This window comes from Loxodonta africana, chromosome 21 (genome assembly GCF_030014295.1).
Source record: "Loxodonta africana isolate mLoxAfr1 chromosome 21, mLoxAfr1.hap2, whole genome shotgun sequence".
NCBI lineage: Eukaryota > Metazoa > Chordata > Mammalia > Proboscidea > Elephantidae > Loxodonta > Loxodonta africana.
The window spans coordinates 12,638,168-12,659,353 of record NC_087362.1 but is presented as its reverse complement, the minus strand read 5'-3'; the positions used below and the strand labels follow the sequence as shown (position 1 = coordinate 12,659,353).

At 38.4% G+C, this 21,186-nt stretch overlaps 1 protein-coding gene across 1 annotated transcript in view; it reads right to left on the bottom strand.

Annotated features, from left to right (window-relative positions):
- Positions 1-12,878: 12,878 nt before the first annotated feature.
- Positions 12,879-21,186, bottom strand: part of HPGD (15-hydroxyprostaglandin dehydrogenase) — a 31,122-nt gene continuing 22,814 nt past the window's right edge. The window contains exons 5-7 of the mRNA XM_023554994.2: positions 16,602-16,678; positions 14,425-14,588; positions 12,879-13,188 (exon numbers count right to left, since the gene is read on the bottom strand). Coding sequence (XP_023410762.1) covers positions 13,065-13,188; positions 14,425-14,588; positions 16,602-16,678 — 365 coding nt within the window. The 3' untranslated portion in view covers positions 12,879-13,064. The remainder of the gene's footprint in view (positions 13,189-14,424; positions 14,589-16,601; positions 16,679-21,186) is intronic.

Sequence of the window (21,186 nt, the reverse complement as noted above, 5' to 3'; positions counted from 1 at the left end):
GCTGGATGAATCCCTGAAACTATTCCCCTGAGATAATCTTTAAAAGCTTAAACCAATATTCCCTGAAGTCTTCTTTAAACCAAACAAAAGTTTAGCTTCATTAGTAAAGACCGTCTGCCTTGAGCGTTGTGTTCTTTTAAAGAACTATCTATATGGGACCAAATTGACAACAGCAACTTAAAAGGTTAAAGGGAAGCATAGGCAGCAGCGAGTTTGTGTTAACAATAAGGGAACAAACAAGAAAAAAACAAGCAAACAAACCTGTTGCCGTTGAATTGATTCCAACTCATAGTGACCCTATAGGAGAGAGTCGAACTACCCCATAGGGTTTCCAAGGAGTGGCTGGTGGATTCGAACTACTGACCTTTTGGTTAGCAGCCAAGCTCTTAACTACTGCACCACCAGGGCTCCAACTCAGAAAAAGAGGGTGAAAATATTGGCACAACTTTAAGAAGGTAATCAATATCGTTGAATTGAACATGTAGAAGTTGTTGAATTGGTGTAGGATTTGTTCAACAATAATAAAAAAAAATTAAAAATCTTAAAAAAGAAAAAAATGCCACATTGATCCTTTGTAGTTAAGGAACATATTACCAAAATTTTGTACTTTGTATAAACTTAGCTGCAAAGATCAAAGACCATTATATAGTCCTATAAAATAGAAATATAAAGTTAAAGATCTAAAGGTTGTTTATTTCAACTTCTTAGTTGTACAGAAAATGTGTGCAAGATCTCTAACGATATCTCGCTGGCATCAGCCTCAACCATCTCAATGATCAGTGAATTTTCTGCTTCCAGGGCAAGAGGATTGCGTTGGGAATATTTCAATTCTGATGGCTTCTTATACTGTCTCCCTTGCACCTCCACTTGCTCATAGTTCTGTTTCCTGGAGAAACTATTCTATCTTCCTTATGACAATTCCAAATATTTAAAGTTTTATATATTTTTTCCCATTACACTTGATAAAATCCAAACTCCAGATTCCCAAAGCCCTCTTATAATGCAGTATTTAGACTCACACACAATATTCTAGAAGTCACTTGATCAATAGGAGCCCTGGTGGTGCAGTGGATAAAGGTTGGCGGTTCGAATTCGCCAGTTGCTCTGCACGAAAAGATGAAGCAGTCTGCTTCCGAAAAGATTACAGCCTTGGAAAACCTTATGGGGGCAGTTCTACCCTGTCCTATAGGGTCGCTATGAGCTGGAATTGATTCGACAGCAGTGGGTTTGGTTTTTGGTTTGGAGGTATTTTAACTCCAGTTTCCTCTAATTTTAACCTAATGAACAGCATGTTTCTAAGTGAAAGAATAACAGGTATAGTCATTTGAAACAATTTTAGTTTGTTGGTCATTGTCTTACTTCTCTAGTGCTGCTATAACAGAAATACCACAAGTGGTGGCTTTAACAAAGAGAAATTTATTCTCTCATAGCTTAGAAGACTAGAAGTCCAAGTTCAGGGTGCCAGTTATAGGCGAAGGCTTTCTCTTTCTGTCAGTTCTAGGGAAAGGTCCTTGTCATCAATCTTCCCCTGGTCTAAGAGGTTATCTGATACGGTGCTCTGCTCACGGCACCTCTTTGCTCGCTTCTCTCTTTTATATCCCAAAAGAGGTTGACTCAAAATACAACCTAAGTTGTAGACTGAGTTCTGCCTCATTAACATCACGTTGTCCTTGTTAGGTGCTGTCCAGTCGGTTCTGACTTGTAGCACTCTATGTACAACAGAAAGAAAAATTGCCCGGTCCTGCACCATCCTCACAATCATTGTTATGTTTGAGTCCACTGTTGTAGCCACTGTGTCAATCCATCTCATTGAAGGTCTTCCTCTTTTTCAATGACCCTCTACTCTATCAAGGATGATGTCCTTCTCCAAGGACTAGTCCCTCCTGATAACATGTCCAAAGTATGCAAGATGAAGTCTCACCATACTCACTTCTAATGAGCATTCTGGCCGTACTTCTCCCAAGACAAATTTGTTCCTTCTTCTGGCGGTCCATGGTATATTCAATATTCTTCTCCAACACCATAATTCAAAGGCATAGTTTCTTCTTCAGTCTTCCTTATTCACTGTCCAGCTTTCACATGCATATGAAGTGACTGAAAACACCATGGCTTGGGTCAAGTGAACCTTAGTCCCTAAAGTGACATCTTTGCTTTTTAACACTTTAAAGAAATCTTTTGCAACAGATTTACCCAATGCAATGTGCGGTTTGATTTCTTGACTGCTGCTTCCATAGGCTTTGATGGTGAATCTAAGGGAAATGAAATCCTTGACAACATCAAACTTTTCTCTGTTTATTATGATGCTGCTTTTTGGCTTATTGACTGCCCCAGTCATAAGGATTTTTATTTTGTTTTTGTTGAAGTGTAATCCAAACTGAAGGCTGTGGCCTTTGATTTTCATCAGTAAGTACTTTCACTTTCAGCGAGCAATGTTGTGTCATCTGCATATTGTAGGTTGTCAGTAAGTCTTCCTCCAATTCTGCCCTGTTCTTCTTCGTATAGTCCAGCTTCTTGGATTATTTGCTCAGCATACAGATTGAATAAGTATGGTGAACAGACACAACCCTGATGCACACCTTTCCTGACTTTAAACCATGTAGTATCCCCTTGGTCTGTTTGAACAACTGCCTCTTGGTCTAAGTACAGGTTCCTCATGAGCACAATTAAGTGTTCCAGAATTCCCATTCTTTGCAATGTTATCCATAAATTATTATGATCCACACAGTTGAATGCCTTTGCATAGTCAATAAAAGACAGGTAAACATCTTTCTGGTATTCTCTGCTGTTAGCCAGGATCCATCTGACATCAGCAATGATATTCCTTGTTCCAGGTCCTCTTCTGAGTCTGGCTTGAATTTCTGGCAGTTCCCTGCTGATACATTGCTACAACCATTTTTGAATGATCTTCAGCAAAATTTTCCTTGCTTGTATTGTTGGATAATTTCCACATTTTCTTGGATCACCTTTCTTTGCAAAATTGCACAAATATGGATCTCTTCCAGTTGGCTGGCCAGGTAACTCTCTTCCAAATTTCTTGGCATAGATGAGTGAGTACTTTGGAGCTGCATCCATTTGTTGAAATACGTCAATTGATATTCTGTCAATTCCTGGAGCCTTGTTTTTCACCAATGCCTTCAGTGCAGCTTGGACCTTTTTCTTTACTACCACGGGGTCTTGATCATATGCTACATCCTGAAATGATTAAATGCCGACAAATTCTTTTTGGTATAACGACTCTGTATATTCCTTCTGCTTTCTTTTGATGTTTCCTGTGTTGTTTAGTAGTTTTAGTATTGCAACTCAAGGCTTGAATTTTTTCTTTATCTCTTTCACACATTTTGGGGGGACACAATTCAGTCCATGACAGACATGGTTGTAGAAGAAACAAATGACACTCTCAAACTTGAGGAGAGTTTAGTATAGTGATTATTTCTAAAGTTATCTGCAGGATTAAGAGAAAAAGCAAGAGACAGTGTAGGACTCTGGGACCAGTAACTCTTTAGGTAGCTGTTACCATCCCTGAACTTGGAGGGGCAAAGGAGGAATGGCTACACAAATCTAGGGTGAGTAGCTGTATAGAACGGACTGCCTGACTGGTACTGACACCAACAACTCAGGAAGAAAGCAAAGAAAATAAATCCCCTGACACCTCTTTTCTCTGGTCCTTCAATCTCTTTTGAAAGCCTCCTGTTGACTGAACCCAATCAGGAGCTGAAAGGCAAAGGAGCCTTTTCATATCACCAGCCTGTGATACAGAGCAGTGTTAACAGTGCTACTTATTTATATGAACAAAGCTTCGTAGAACATATCGCTATAATGAGAATCAAATTGGTACATATCGTTATCCTATCAATAAATAATAATCTTTGAATACATGAATTGTTTGGGCAAAAATCTTTATTGATATTAGTAGAAATGCATTTGTGATACACTTGTATTTTCTCTTTAAAATAATTATATATAAAAATGTTGATGTGGTTATGGGTAAATTTTTTAACACTTATTACCTCAGATGCAAAACAAAGTTTAAAATCAAGTTTGTATGTGTCTTTGTGTGTATGTATGCATGTGCACTTGTTGTAGAGAATTATGATCGTACAATAAATCCTGGAAAAATATTATATTAGGGTAAAATTCTATAGAGAAAGTTAATATAAGTTAAATGGAAAAATGGAACAATGTAAAATTTCTGGCTGTGCTTGAGTTCTAAAGTGGGTCATGGTGTGTATGAAATGTTTATGGTATTTATTTTCCCATTAGATATTTTAAATGCCAATATTTTTAAAAATGCAAAAAACTATATACTTTGTAGTGTTTTAATCTTATACATATTATATTTAAACTTAAAATCCAAGAGGGATATGGCAGAGATGGTTAGCTCCACCAAAGATTCATACTCCCATTCTCTTCCCAATGGGTGGAGTTGCTGCTGGAAAGTGGCTTTTCAGGCAGGAGTTAGTTTTTGCCAGCAGTGCATCTACCTATTGCCATCCACTCCATTCAGACTCATAATGACCCCATAGGACAGGGTAGAACTATTCCATAGAGTTTCCAAGGCTGCATCAAGGAAATGGCTCATGCGGGTGCAGAGGCTGGCAAGTCTCAAGTTCACGGGTCAGGCATCAAGCTGGAGGCTTCTCCTGGCTCACATAGCTTCAGGGGCTGACAAACTCAAGATTGGCAGGTCAGACAGCAGGCTGCCAGCTCACAGGCAATGGAAGCTGACGAATCTCAGGTTTGGCAGGCAATACAGCAGGCCGCTGGCTCAAGTCCCAAGAATCGGTGGTCAGATGATGATGAGCTGGATGCAGGATCCAGAGCAAGCAACAGAGCATTGCCAGAACATCCATATGGATATTGGATATAGGTCACACACTTGAGAAAACTCCCCTTAAAACAGATTGGCCGATCACATCAGATCATATCATGGAGGATGACATCATTACATAACTACCAAACTACATAATTACATAACTGTCAAACTGCGTCATTAGATAACTGCCAAACCACTGAGAATCATGGCCTAGCCAAGTTGACACACAAACCCTAACCACCACAATCTCCTACAAGACTGGGCATTACATGAGCTAATACAGATATATACCAGAAGTAAAATGCTGCCAAAACAACCAACCAACCAACCAACCAAACAAACACAAACAAACAACCCACACCTAAAATACTTAGTAGGTGAGTAGTGGATGGTGATGTCAGAAAAATGGAAGACCATGTTAAGCATAGCTAAAACATTTGGTAAGTATTTTGCCTGCCTCATCCCTACTGAGGAAACCCTGGTGGCGTAGTGGTTAAGTGCTATGGCTGCTAACCAAAGGGTCGGCAGTTAGAATCCACCAGGCGCTCCTTGGAAACTCTATGGGGCAGTTCTACTCCGTCCTGTATGGGCGCTATGAGTCGGAATCGACTCGAGGGCACTGGGCACTGGGTTCATCTCTACTAAAGTTGATTTCTATGTGAACAGGTTGGAAGACAGAAAGCTAGTGTTGTGTTTTGGTGTTTTCTGGCTGCATTTCCAAGGTATAGAACCAAGAGCTGAACTCAGGTTGGAATTAGCTAGTTTGCAAAAAAAATTAAAAGAAAAGGAGAAGAGAGAGCCCAGGAATTTGGCATTTTTTAGGTTGCAAAAGCCAACTGCTTTTATACTTCAAGCAGGAAGAGATAAGACTCGAAATGTTTTGCAAATCAATGGTCCTTTAAAATAGTGTATTGGTCCCTTCCAAGCCTGTTTGCCTCAAGGTAACTGTCATTGAGTTGAATGAAGAGAGGAATGGGGGGAGAGGAAAGCAAAGGTATGTATCGGGCTTGAGAATTATGACTATTAATCATGACTATTTTTTGGGTTTATTAAAGATATTTGGGTGTTTTGCAGGTAAATGAAATTAGAAGCAAATAGAACAGAAGTCTACTCATTTTTTAAGGAATTGTGCTTCCAGAGAAATCATGGTGTTGTTAGGTGCCATGGAGTTGGCCCCCAACTCATGGTGACCCTATGCACAGAGCAATGAAACACTGCCTGGTCCTGCACCATCTCCATGATTGTATGTGGATCGGACCATTGTGATCCATAGGATTTTCAAGGGGTGATTTTCAGAAGCAGATTGCCAGGACTTTCTTCCTAGTCTATCTTAGTCTGGAAGCTCTGTTGAAAAGTGATTACATCATAGCAACATGCAAACCTCCACTGACAGGCGGGTGGTGGATGCACACGAGGTGCATTGGCCAGGGATCAAACTTGAGTTTTCTGCACAGAAGGCAAGAATTCTACCACCGAACCACCACTGCCCACAAAGGAATTGTGAACAAGACTTAAAGAGCTACCAAAGTCTTAAAATGAACCTTGGGTTTCAAAACTTGAATTAAGCGGGTACAGAGTGTGAAAACTAGATGACTTTTTTGAGAACTTTGCACAAAAATAAATAAATAAAGGGTAATGGACAAAGTAGAACCTCCCAAACTGAAGAATTGGGTGCAGTTAGGGAAATTCCCCAGTGCCGTGGTGAGGGACCTCACAATGCCTACCATGGAGAATTATATCAATGCAACTGACCAGCAACTGTTGTGTGACTGTGTTCCCTTTTTCTAAATGAGACATTTTATTGCTAGTTTTCTCTTCTGGCTCATCATGGCGTGTGTGTGTGTGTGTCTGGGGGTGAGATAACCTGCTTTTTGAGTTTACAGGTCACAACATCATGAGAAGCCACTTGAGCCCTAATGGAGAAGACTGCATCTCCCAGAGAGATCGGATTTGAGTAAGATGCAACAATTGCATGGGACTTTAGGATGCCTTCCTTGAGTAGGGATGAGAACGCTCAAAGTGAGATAGGAGGGGTTTGTAGGACATTTAATGAGGCAAAGACACCACAAAAAACCTGTCCACCAAAAAAATTTTGTGCTCTCTTTCTATTGCATACAGTTGTTTGTGGGAGGCAGCTATCCCCAGGTTCTGCATTTCCGAGCACTCCTTGCATTTAGATAGGGCCACGGGAGCAGTTCTCACAGATGGACTCTGAGTAACAGGGATGTATGGTAATTCCAGGTTGAAAGGTTTAGGAAGCAGAGAGGCCTTATCCACTGGACGTGAATAACTCCAAAACCTTAGAAGATGCTAGAGGTAAAAGACAGAAGAATCCTGAATCACCACATAGAAAACTGCTTGCTGAATACCAATTTCGGTTTCTCGTGTGAACAAAGAAAAAAATTGCATTGTGTTAAGCCATGAATTTCAGGGCTTATCTGAATCCTTACTCAACAAATACAAGGGATACATAGTTTGAAAAATTATTTTTGGAGTACAGGAGCAAAACTTTTAAAAACCACTGATGTAGTTTGGAGCCCTGGTGGTACAGTGGTTAAATGCTATGGCTGCTAACAAAAAGGTTGACAGTTTGAATCCACCAGCTGCTCCTTGGAAACCCTATGGGGCAGTTCTTCTCTGCCCTACAGGGTCACTATGAGTTAGAATCAAGGCAACAGGTTTGGTTTGGTTTTTTGATTTAGTTCAGTTCTTTCATTATATAAATTTATATGTATATAAGTAATTAACCAACTTAATTTTAATTAATAATTTATGTTTATTAATATATGTTATATATAAGGAGCCCTGGTGGCACAGTGGTTCAGAACTCAGCTGCTAACCAAAAGATTGGCAGTTTGAATCCACCAGCCACACCTTGGATACGTTATGGGACAGCTCTACTCTGTCCTGTGAGTTGGAATTGACTCAATGGCAATGGGTTTGTTTTTTTTCTTTTTGGTTATATATAAAGGAAATATATATATCATGTATACACTTAAGGGCAATGAAATAAAAATTTACTAAAATTTTAGATAATAGTGTTTGATTAGCAATTAGTAAGAAACTACTTTAGGGCAACCTAAACCTAGGAATTTATCCGTTTATCCTCTTTCAGTTTAAACTTGAGAGGCTGAGTCTAACATTCTGGTAGGGTTTAATTAGACAGCCAACAATTTTAGGATCATTGCATTCTTCATAGCATCTATGCAAAAATGGCCAGTCAGTATTTCTGATTAAATACCTAAAGTCACAATATAAGACAAATGATCTTAAAGACTAGTGATGAGAATTAGTAGTGAATCCATACAACTCTTTGCCTAAAAGCATAAGGCATTTTTTACAAGCCAGTTGGCTGTAGCGTCATTAGCTATTGTGGGTCTAGACCCCAGAAACATCAGACCATTGTATTGTCATGGAGTTAGAGTGATATCTTTACTCATGACTTAAAAATAAGCTGTTTTAGCTGGTAAGTGGTAAGCTCACATCTAAGGTTGTAGCATACCATGTATGTCATTTGTCTATTTGTTCTCAAATCCATTCCTTCCATTCCCCTCTCAGATCTGTATCACAAGGGACTGACCTTGCAAACTGTATTTTCCTGGCTCCCTTGCCAACTGTTAGGCACTGGCACGATACTAAAGTGCAGCAGGTTAGAAGATTTCAGAATATTTCCTTTCTCGTCCCATGGGGTAGTACTTCTGGCAGTAAATGTCTCCTCCATGGTTCCAGCTCCCATCAGACAGTATCAGCTCTGGAGTCCCAGCTTTGCTTGCAGCCTCCACCATGGCTCCTGGGTGCTGGTAAGACCTTGGGTCCCACCATTTCTAGAGGTGGTAATACCTTCTTACTGTTGCTCATCTGCAGGTTGCTTCGTCATCCCATGTTTGGTTTTCCAGGTCTTCCATTACCTTTGTAGCTGGTTCCTCATATTCTGTACTTTCAGAACTGAACGCTGTTTTCCTGACTGGACATTAATTGATACATCCCTGTAATGGTATCCATATTGTTGTCGTTAGCTGCCATTGTGTCTGCCGCTGCCTCAAACAACCTCATGCACAGCATAACAAAACGTTGCCTGGTCCTGTGTCATCCCCATGATTGGCTGAGGATAGGAACATTGTGACCCATAGTATAGGACCACTGTGATCCGTACGCTGGCTGATTTCCGGAAAGAACACAATATATTTAGACATGCATAAATAAATTTACTTACAAAATAATTGTTCAGTAATTATTTGTTGAATAAATGAAAGTATGTGTGGAAGCTTGAAAGGAGAAAAAAGATATCTTCACAGTTCAATGCTAACTTCAGAAATTCCTGTGAAAATTTAATGTGAGTGTATGCCGACGGGGGAGCCCTGGTGGCGCAGTGGTTCAATGTTTGATGGCTAACCAAATGGTCGGCAGTTCGAATCTGCCAGCCGCTCCTTGGAAACCCTGTGGGGCAGTTCTCCTTTGTCCTGTAGGGTTGCTGCGAGTCAGAATTGACTCGAAGGGAACAGGTTTGGTTTTTTGGTTATATACTGACAGTAGTCCCTGTGTGGTGCAAATGGTTAGCATGCTCGGCTGCTAACTGAAAGGTTGGAGGTTCTGGTCAGCTGAGAGGCACCTTGGAAAAAAGACCTGGCTATCTTCTTCTGAAAAATCAGCCATTGAAAACTTTATGGAGCACAGTTCTACTGACACACATGGGGTCACCATGAGTAGGAATCAACTTGATAGCATCTGGTTTTATAGGCTGCCAATGAAATGCTTTGCGAAAGCAAAGGAAGAAAGTTCAAAGGAAGTTTCAGAACAGGCACGTATTATCCAGGGCATAAAATTACTGGTATTGAAGAAACTTTATGTTGTCACCATGTCATTTTAGTAAAATGAATTAGAGCTGGTGCTAATAAGTTTGAACAGAACCAGAGGATTAAGATGGTAGTAGAGTCAGAAATTCAAAAAGCAAGGAAATTTAAAGGCACTGATTACAGACAATATCAAAGCAAGAAAGCTTTCAAAGCTTTTTTCACTGTAATTCACAATAGGGAATGTATTTTGTATTGAAAACGAGTGCAATAATATATATATGAGATACCTGCTTATATTTTCTGTTCATTCCCTTCTGTCATACTAGAGTTTGACACAAAGTTTGAAAAAGCTTGAATCTAGGCATGTTAAAGAAACCATGATAGTTTCTGCAAATTTACCCAAAGGATTAAGACGTAACCGATCCTTTGCTTGTTGTCTTTTAAAAGAGGCATGACCCTTCACAAATGACCTGAATTTTATTAAAAATTTGCATATTCAGCCCTCTTCAGTATTCTAAATTTGTTGACAGTACAAACATAGATAGAAATCATCACACAATAATTTGCAGTATGTCACTTGTAGTATCTTAAGTGATACTACAAGTATCTAAAATGATTCTTCTATGGAAATGTTAAGGTTTTTTGATATTTCAATGTTATTATCCAGTCTCAGTCTTTTCTGAGAATGTCTACATTTTTGTAGTTTTGATCTCCTGGGAATCTCCATTGATTATGAAAAATGCACTTAAAAGATACTTAGTTTCATTAGTATTTTCACTGAAAAGTAACGATTAAGGAAACCAAGGCTTTTCCTCAAATTTAATGTTTATTTTTCTCAACCAGTATAGAAGATATCATATAATTTTATAGGTTTATGTAATGCCATTTATAGAAGGAAAGCTTTAATATAAAATAAGTTTTTGACTTACTTAAATGTTTTTAATTTTTTTACTTTTAATGTCAGATAGTATCTCTATTTGTAGAACATGATACACAAGCATTTTAAAAGGCAAAACTTGATATGTAGAATTAGTGGCCACTTAATGGATAGCAATTGACACAGAAAAGAGTATCATCCAGAATTTAAAACTGTAAACAAATAACAGATTTTCCATCTCTATTTTTTTTTTTTTATGTTTATACAGAATGCTGTTAAACTCTGCTTTAGCTAAAACTGAAGAGCATCACGTGAACAACTGCCACCTGAGAGGATGTTTAACACCCTTAAAAAAAAAAAAATTATTCACTTGTAATTCTTAAAGAACAAGAACAAACTCAGGGGGCCCAGATTTTCCCAGGCCCTGTTGGTACTCAGGGAAAGAATGACTTCCAAATTCCTCCCTGGCTTTGCATTTCAGGCTCCTGCTACCTCATTGCTGGAAAATTCTTTAAGTATTCTGGAAAGCGCAACTATTCCTAACCTCAGTGGTAAAGCTTTAAGCTGTCCAGTGGAATCAAAGGTTGCGTGTCTAAAACCATGGAGTTTCTAAAATGAAAATGTTCCTGCGGATAAGGACTGGTTATACACAAAGACTGAAATGGAGTTCATTCTGGGTAGATGCAGGATTCAAGGGCTTTCTCTTCACCAAGCATTTATCACGGACTTGCAAGGGGATTCTAAGGGAAAGAAGCACATCCTTCCTTACCCAAGAGTTGTTCCCAGCATGGGAACTCACATTTTAATTCAGTTTATTCAATGGGAACTCACATTTTTATTCGGTTGTGCTCAGTATTTGACTTTAAACGTTGACATCATCTATTGAATTGAAAAAGAAATTAATTCAATTCATGATGTGTATTATTGAAGGCTACCAGTACAAAAATGATCCATAACTGGAAAGTTTAAGCTATGGCTTTACACTGCAACAGGAAAATATATAAGTGATACTGCAGATACCTGTATCATTCATTAATTGGTCACTGGTCATAAGTTACAAACAAGTTTGTGTCTAATTACAATTTATCTCTATCAGATATTCATTGATGTTTCTTTCTTGGTGTTTGTCAAATACATTATGTAGAACTTTAAAAACAAAAACAAAAAGCCTGTTGCATTCGAGTTGACTCTGACTCATAGAGACCCTATAGGACAGAGTAAAACTGCCTTACAGAGTTTCCAAGGAGCACTTGGGTGGATTCGAACTGCTGACCTTTTGGTTAGCAGTCATACCTCTTAACCACTAGGATAGCAGTGTTCCAAAACTTGAGATCACTGTTATTTGCCTTCAAGTTACTCCTTAAAATGAAAGCAACTGCTGTCTATGGCAGTTGCAACAGTGAGGTGTGGCAACATGCTGGTATCTCTATCAAGTCCTTAGCAGCCCACCATGCGTGGGTTTCCTTCCAGACTGGGAACTCTGAACCTAGTAGGAATTGCTTCACTTATACAATATTTCTATGAAAAAACCAATTGATTTGGAAAGCCTGTGCTTTCAGTATTAATTAGCATTAGTTACTGCTTGCAAACAGTGTTACCCCAAAAGGTGCATTTAAATGAGTTTTTTCTTAAAATATCTGACTTGAAAAGGGAGAAACATCCCAGCTATTTTTCCTCTGTGTTATTACAGCTTTCGAGCATACAGAAAACATATACGGTCATGGCTGTGACAAATTGCTTTATTTTCCTCAACAGCTATACAGAGAACACTAAGTAATTTACAAAGATTAAAGAGTTTTATTGAAAATTAGGTACTACTGAAATTGGTACAAATAATCAAAAAAAAAAAAAACACTACATTTGTATTTTTTTCTTAATGAGCATACCTTAATGTAACATTTTAGGAGTACTAACTATCCTTTTTGTTCAACTGTTAAAAGTTTCAGTCCTGAGATTTGCGGGGTCAAAGTTTTTAAAATCAGCAAACAGGAAAGACATGTTTTTTCTAGGTGAAGGCTGAACTGTGAACCAGCCTTCCCAGCCAGTCACTTTGTATCATTTTGCTATACATCAGATTTTTCATTTGGGAAATGTTCCCACTGTAATTTATTGGTTAGTTAACAAATGGCCCCCAAATAGGTCCACAAGTTTAGAGAGCTGAGATGTTCAGCTAAAAGATGGTTTTCTTAAAATAAGAAGATAGAAAGAAAATGAGTCTTTTTACATCAGGTTTGATGTAAATAGCAATTCAAGTATCTCTTTTAAAATGTTGTTCTGGAAAACATTAATATCTATGAATCAGAGATTTAAATGGATGGCAGAGTATTCCTTGAATATTCTTTGTTTTAATCATTACTTAAACTATAAAGGTCACAACTCAACTTTGATGCACATTTATGACAATTTTCTTATCCATACACTTAACTAATCCTTTAGAAGAACATTGGAAGTTTCTCTAATTCTCATTTTTCAGAAAATTTTCAAACTATAAAATTTCATTTAAAAAGCTATATTTAAATGAAGATATGGTTTGAGTATGTCATTAGTGTTTATTTTCAGATCTGTCTAACACATACGATGCTCAATAATTTGCAGCTGTGTACTCTTGAAAATGAATTCCCTTAGACATTGTGATCTTCATAACAGCACCATTGAAAGCATCATCTTCGATGAGGGTTATTAACCCATTGGCAATCACTGATGGGCTAAAAATAAAGGAAACATTGACATTTTGAAACTTAAGAACCAGGCATGTTTTTATTTCATTTTAAGTTATTTTCTGAAGAATGTACTCTCATTAGTATGTCATAGACGAATGTACATCATCAAGCTACTGTTATTTTTATTCAGTTGGATATTCATTCAATCATATGATAACTTTAGTGGTAGATTCCATGCCTAATCTATCATTTGGCAAGAAGGACTTATATTTATTATTTACATTGAAAAAATGATCATTTTCTCATCTTTATCATATCAGTGGATCTTACAGTTACCGGATAGAAATGCTGGAGTAGAAATATTACGAATTACAGCTAACACTTATTGTTGTTGGTAGGTGCCCTCTAACTGATTCCGACTCAGTGATCCCATTTGGCAGAGCAGAACTGCCCCATAGGGTTTTCTAGGCTGTAATCTTCACAGGGGCCAATTTCCAGGTCTTTTTCCTGCGGAGCCACTGATCCTTGAGTCCAACCGCCCACCCTTCAGTTAGCAGCTGAATGGTCAACTTTTGTGTCAGCAGGGCTCGCTTAACACTGATTACACCAAAAACCAAACGCTTTGGTATCTATTATCTACCAGTTGCTGTTTTAAGCATCTCATATGTATCATCTTATTTAAGTCTTTTCAATGGCCCTAAGTTTGTTATAGTATTATCTGCATTTTACATCTGAGGAGATTGAGGCACCTAGAGGTTGATGATAAGTTTATGGCCAGTGGTGGAGACAGAGTTGCTCACAGACTGGCTGACTCCTTTGACATGCTATGACACTGTACTTTGAAACCCTTAACTGCTCTAACCCCGACACTGTTTATCAAACCTATGTGTTGCAACAATAAGTGTTCCTTATGAAAATGGCTGAAGTTATGGAATCATATAAAATTTCACAAGGGTGTATGTGAATATTTCTTGAAACTGAGATAAGGTATCAAGACTACCATTGCCTCCAAAGGTGACTAATATGACCCTTTTGTTTTTTCCAATCTGATTATGGCTGAAGATGTTAATGAGGCATTGTCTAGATTTCAAAGAAAAATTCAGGATGTGTAAACACACTCTACTTAGAAACCCAGAAAAAATCTTTTCTTTTGTAAGTGTTTGCTAAACCAAAATGTTGAATCTTAAATTTAAAAGCTTAGTTTTTCACTTCTTATTGTTTATTGTCTAGATTATTACTTTACTCCATCATAGGAAGCAAAATAAGTATAGCTTTACTTACTCCAAAATTCCATGGAATTTCATCAAGTCCTTGATAGGAGCCACGTATTCTATATATTGTCCCATGTTTTCTTCTTTTTCAATGGATTCAAGGATGGGTGTATTAACAAAGCCCGGGCAAATGGCATTCATTCTCACTCCACTGTTCATGAGATTAGCAGCCAACTGCCAACGAGAAGAAGGTTGCAGGCTTCAGCAGTTTTGTAAATGTACACACAGGACAAACTGATAAGCTATTTAAAAGTCTCTGAGGTAGATATCCAAGGCCACCATTGACTTGAAAGCAGAAAGGAAGTACAAGAATACGTACCTAAGGTGCCCAGTTAACTCCAGAAAAGCCTCCCGTAATTCATTTTTTTTTAAATCAATATTATTGGGCAACTCCTGAAAGTCATTCATTATCTAAGCTGGTCTTACCTAATTATACAGAACAGTACCAACTCAAGTGTGTGGGGATCTGAAGCTAAGAAGCTGAGGCTTAGAATTAATATCCCAAGTTTTTCTTTCAAAGATTAGGGTTATATAACAGAGAATATTTGCTTAAAAAAAACGGTTGGTGAAAATTTTTAGGACTTTGGTTCTAAAGAGTGTGACACTTAACAACTTCCAACACTGCACTATAAGGAAGACAACTTAAGCATTGTCAGGCTAACATTCTTTGGCTTCATTTTAAACTTATTAATTTTATTTGAACTATTTGTAAAATAAAATATCATTTTCCAGTCTCATAATTTTAATTACAAATTCCTGGTTTTTAAGATTTACTTTGCTTTGGAACAACCTGGATCCCTGGTGGTACAGTGGTTAAGAGCTCAGGTTGCTAACCCAAAGGTCGGCAGTTCAAATCCACCAGCCACTCCTTGGAACCCTATGGGGGCAGTTCTACTCTGTCCTGCAGGGTTGCTATGAGTCAGAATCAAACTGACAGCAACGGCTTTGGTTTTGTAATAACTGTATGTGTTCACAAAAAGCTAATAAAAATTGTCTTTGCAAAGTAAATAAAAATTTCCAATCAATTTAAATCACAAGAGTAATTTTTTATTTAATATTTAACATTCACCTGTCAGTTTTATCTGTCCTTAGTATTTCCGCTGTTGTTAGTGTTATTTTTTTCATCTCTCTGAACCTCCTTTGTCTTACCTCAACTAACTGTTGCAGAGGCCTCCCAATTGTTCTTTCTGCTCTTACACTTGTCCTCTAATACATCCTCCAAATGGCAGCCAGAATCATCTCCTTACAATGGAAATCTGATCTTGTTACTCCTGGGCTTAAAGGACCCACGGATGACTGCACTTAAAATAAAATCTAAGCTCATTACTGTGGCCCATAAGCCCTTTCTCATCTGGCCCCTAATTGTATCTCCAGTTGTATGTCTTGCTATTCTCCCTTGTTCACCAGGCTCCACTCAAACTGCCATTTGGTCAGTAACCAGAAAAAGGCAAGTGTCCTCATCTCACGGTGCTGATGCATGCGACTGACTAAACGCAAACCCAAACCAAACCCACTGCTGTCAGGTTGATTCTGACTCATAGTGACCCTAAAGGACAAAAGAGAACTTCCCCATAGGGTTTCCAAGAAGTGGCTGGTAGATTGGAATTGCCAACATTTTGGCTAGCAACCATAGCTTGCTGTAGCTCTTAACCACTGTGCCACGTGGCTGACTAGGTCTGCAATATGTTTCTAAGCTCTGTATGCCTTTCGCCCCAGGCCTCCACACAGACTTCATCCTTGACCACTCTAAGGAGTAAACTCTTGGCTCCATCCCTCTCTCCAGCATCTGGGTTCTACCCTCATTTTCACTGTGGCAAGTAACATCTGGAGCGTACTGCAGGTTCTAAATACAGAAGCCTGAAGTTCATAATTTTTAAATTTAGAGCCAATTTTTAAAAATAGAGTATCTCCCTATGCTAATAATATTCTTGAGGTATTTTCCAATAACACATCTGTTTAGAATATATTCCATTTGTAAATAACTTATTATTTTATGTGGTCCTTTATGTGATCTAAAAAAAAAAGTTTCATTATAAAAAAAATCCTTATAATAAAGAACTAGATATAGTATTATTCTCTATCTTTTATCTAGATGTATTGAATTCTGAATTTATTTCCTTCTACTTTATAAAACTCAGGTTTCAGATACGTAGGAAAACATAGATATGGTGGTGGTTATGGCCTCACCGCAGTTGAGCGTGTGAATCCAATTACACCATGCTTTGACGCACAATAAACAGGCTGTTGTGCAATAGGTATGAGCCCTGGAACAAATAAACAAACAAAAAGGACATTTAAACAATCTGATTAAAAAATAAGCAGACAATATCCAGTGATGACCTTTCAAATAAATAGCTTGTGCATGTTTCAATTTAAGATTATTCTGGAAAATATAATCACTAGGTCACTAAATCTAGTGATAACTAAAATAACCCCCAAACAATTTTGTAAAACTCACCAGGCTTAGCATAAATTATTCTTTCCTGATCTCTAGTATATTGTCCAGGGTCTGTGGTAGGTAAGTTGTTGTTGGGTGCCATTGAATTGGTTACAACTCACAGCGACCCTATAGGACAGAGTAGAACTGCCCCATAGGGTTTCCAAGGAGTAGTTAGTGGATTTGAACTGCCAGCTTCGAGCTCTTAACCACTATGCCACATCTAGGGTTACAGCCAAGGGTGAAATGTGAGCTTTTCTGTCTCCCTGATTTTCAGTTAAGAGAACTCACTGCTCTCTAACATGCAAAGGGAATCATTTCTACATCCAGTGGGTCACCACCTGAGCTCATTTTTTAAGTCTGGATTTTAAAAAGTATATATTCTACATTTTTTAAGACTACAAAATGGCTGAAGAAATTTAAATAGCTTAAGAGGGACTTGGAGATTAGCATGTCTTTGCTGTAAGTTAAAACGCAGTTCCCGGTCATCTGTCTGGACCGAATAATGCCACTAAGGTTTTAAAAAAAAAATTAAAAGGTAACTTCTTTTGATTTTGATCCTCAGCAGATGCCTGAATCTACTCACTGTATGACTCAGGAAAAGAAAACCAGTAGAAAACCAGTGGTCTGATTTTTTCTTTCGTAATTATGTAGTCAACAGCAGAATTCAAACAGTTTTAGAATTGGTTTAACTGTCCACATATACACAAAAGTAACTGTTTAACGAATATGATTAAAGTCATGATCGGGAGAAAAAGTAGTAGTATAACATGTATAACGTCTTCTCTCCCCTACCTTCCAGCTCAGCCCAAGCTCCCAATAGAAACAAAGCAACAAGCAGAAGAGCCTATCTTACTGTGATAACTATTGCTATCAAACTCATTCCTCACGATTGCCAATTCCCTGTCTAAACAACGCTCAAACTTTTAATTAGTGTCATCTGCATATTTCAGGTTTTTAACAAATTTTTTGACATAATGTGTTTTAGCAGCTCTGTTTTTCATTTGTGATTTGTCTGAGTGAAGCAGTGATCCCTAATTATTATAATGTTATTAATATCAAATGTCATGATAATAGTCTTAAATTATTCTGCTGAGGCGTGCTCATCTCCACCCTTCTGACTAGTCTCATGCCACCACCAGTCACTTGGGCACGTGGTGCTAAAGTTCAGCCATAAATGCAGCCCTTAACCATCCCCTGGGTGCCTGCCAGGTCTCAATTTATAAAGTATGTTTGCTCAAGAGCAGCTTGAATCCCCGAGGATGGTAGATCACACGTATTGCATCCACCCAGTGACCTCAAAGTACTGTAACATGTTGGCTCTCTTTTTGTTTTGTTTTAGGTTAGGTAAAATGTGTAAGTTAATTAAGCTCTTTGGCGTTAGTCAACAGGAATTTATGATGCCTCCACAGTATACATAGGTGTTCTAGGCGCCCAAGCTAAAGGGTATAAGTGGGTGTAGCCAGCTGTTGCTGCTTCTGGTTTTTCTCAGTCCCTGTGTTACCATCCCTTAAATGTTTGTGAGACAAGGGTAGCGGTTGCAGGATGGTGTTAGCACTGCAGGAAAGTAATGAACCTTCACCAGGGGTAAGCTAGTTGACACAGTCACAACCAAAGCAAAGACACTGTTCATAAATGTTGCCAAAGACCAACTTGGAACCAGTTTTTGTTACATTTGCAGGAGGTGCTGAACTTCCGAACTTAAGCTAGCTCTAAGTGTCAGGGAGGTGAAATAAATCAAATACTGTTGTGTTGGCTCTGGTTAAGAAGCAAGCATAGACTGTAGGCTTCCTTAAAGGTAGAATTGTAAATGCAAATGTGAAAGAACTTGCTTATATTTTAAAAATGGTACTTGGTTTTGGGGATCTTGTCATGACACTCTAAGGACATCTTCACTGCTATTCTGCAAAATGTCTACCTGGCACTGCTTCACATTCTCCTACTGGATCCATGGCTACATAAATCAATTTCAGACAGTCATAAATTGACCTTCTTATTTTTTCTTTTTTCTTACAGTTTTATTAAGGTAGAACTGACACACAGTAAACTACATAAAGTGTACAATTTCATAAGTTTTGACGTAGGTAAACATATGTCAAATGAAACCAGGAAGCCACACCCACAATTAAAATAATGAACATCTATAACTTTAGAAGTTTCCACGTGCCCCTCACTAATCCCTCCCTTCCACACTGCCCCTCCTACCTCAATCAACTGTCACAAATTGGTTATCATTTCTAGGATTTTATATAAATGGAAGCATACTCTTTTTATCTGGCTTCTTTTACTCAGGATAAGTACTCTGAGATTAAGCCATGTTGTGATGTGTGTCAAAAGCTCATTCTTTTTTTTTTTTTAGCCCTCTTTTTTTTTGTTGTTGTTTTGTGAGTAGTATTCCACTGTATAAACCAAAAAAAACCAAACCCGTTACCGTCGGGTCAATTCTGACCCATAGGGACACTATTGGACAGAGTAGAACTACCCCACAGGGTTTCCAAGGAGCGGCTGCTGGATTCAAACCACTGACCTTTTGGTGAGCAGCTGGTAACCATTCACCTACTGATAGACATTTGAGTTGTTTCTAGTTTTGGGCTATTACAAATAAAAATAATTCCATTTTTTAATTATTTTACTGAGGCAAGTTATAGTTCATTTAGATAAACAGTCTTTGCTCACCTCCTCAGTACATCCGGATTTTAACTGTTGCTTCTTATGTTGGCTCTTATGTTTGGAATAGGTAGGGCGGATTAGTGCTTCTTCCCTAACTTGCCCTTTGACTCTTAGTGTAGACATTTACTATCTATACCTCAGTTTTTACTTCTTAGAAAGCAGAGGCTTTCTAGTGGCCACATTTATAGCTCTACCATGAGACAACATACATACAAAGTAAAATAAAATACTCTGTTGCCAAAATAAAAATTTGTCTTTAAAAAGTTGATGATGATTCACCTAAAGCACAATAAAATGTTTTAAAAAACATGGCAAGTGATGAATATGAGAACAAAACATGTTTGAAACAATCCTCTCAGTAGGTGTTAACTTTCTCAGGTCATTTTAGGAATGTCCTCACATATTTCTCCTTCCCTTCTGCTTTACAGAGCCTTCTGTTCCATATTTATTCCTCATCATTTCCTACAACTCAGTACCTACTGGTCCATTATTTTCCCTGTAGAATTCTTGGTAAAGTCTTAGCTCTAAGCTCCTTCCAAACACCTCCCTGTCCCTGCTGGAACTGTCACCTCTATACCACTAAGCATTACTTCACCTCTCTGTGTTCTAAACTCTCAGAGGAAATCACCTCCAGAGTCAGGCTTGCTGGCTTGACACTGAAGTGAACCATCTTTTTCTACCAATGTCACAGCATCTGTGTGTTCATGTGTGCCTATGTCTCCAATTTGCCTGTACAGGTAGAGTGGTCTAGTGGTCTGCAGCACTTTTTCCCTCACTTACAAATTGACCCTCAATGTAGAAATGTACTTATCTACAGCTCAGTGAAAATGAATTCTAAATGGAGAGAGAAAAGCTTTTTTTTTTTTTTTTTTTAATTTTGATATAATGATTTTAGTTGGGGAGGCTGGATATCTTTTTCAGCAATTTTGTGTCTCATATGTACTCCTTTGCAAGTATAGATAGTACCATTGCTATTGTGGTTTAGCTTCAGTATTGGCTAATTAGACTTCCATTACATACCTCAGATAACACCATACCCATAGATAAAGCTGTTTCCATGTGCTTCAGATAAAAATGTGCCCTGAAGCCGCTGGCCAGGATCAGCACATACAGTTGTGTGGCATTTCAATGGCTTGATTCACATGACGGTTTATGTGAATTGTGTCCTCTAAAGTTCTTGCAAGCAGCCCTGGTGGTGCAGTGGTTAAGCACTCCGGGGCTAACCAAAAGGTCGGCAGTTTGAACCCACCAGCTTGCTCTGTGGGAGAAAAGACCTGGACATCTGTTCCCATAAAGGTTACAGCCTGGGAAACCCTGTGGGGCAGTTATACTCTGTCTTATAGGGTTTCCATCAGTCAGAAATGACGCGAGGACACACAACAAGAGCAATAACGATAAAGTTCCTGCAGTTGACAACCTGTACAACTACACACGGCCCTCTTTGGTAGAGAAGGATGACACTGTGATAAAGGCTGCGAAGGAAGAACCAGTGGGTGTAGGAAGAACACTGCTAAGTGTTACATAATAGAAATTAAAGACGAAAGTATTCTAGGAGCTCTAGCATGGTCACATGGAACCCTGGTGGTGCAGTGGTTAAGAGCTCAGCTGCTTACCAAAAGGTCAGCAGTTTGAATCCACTAGCCACTCACTGGAAACCCTACAGGG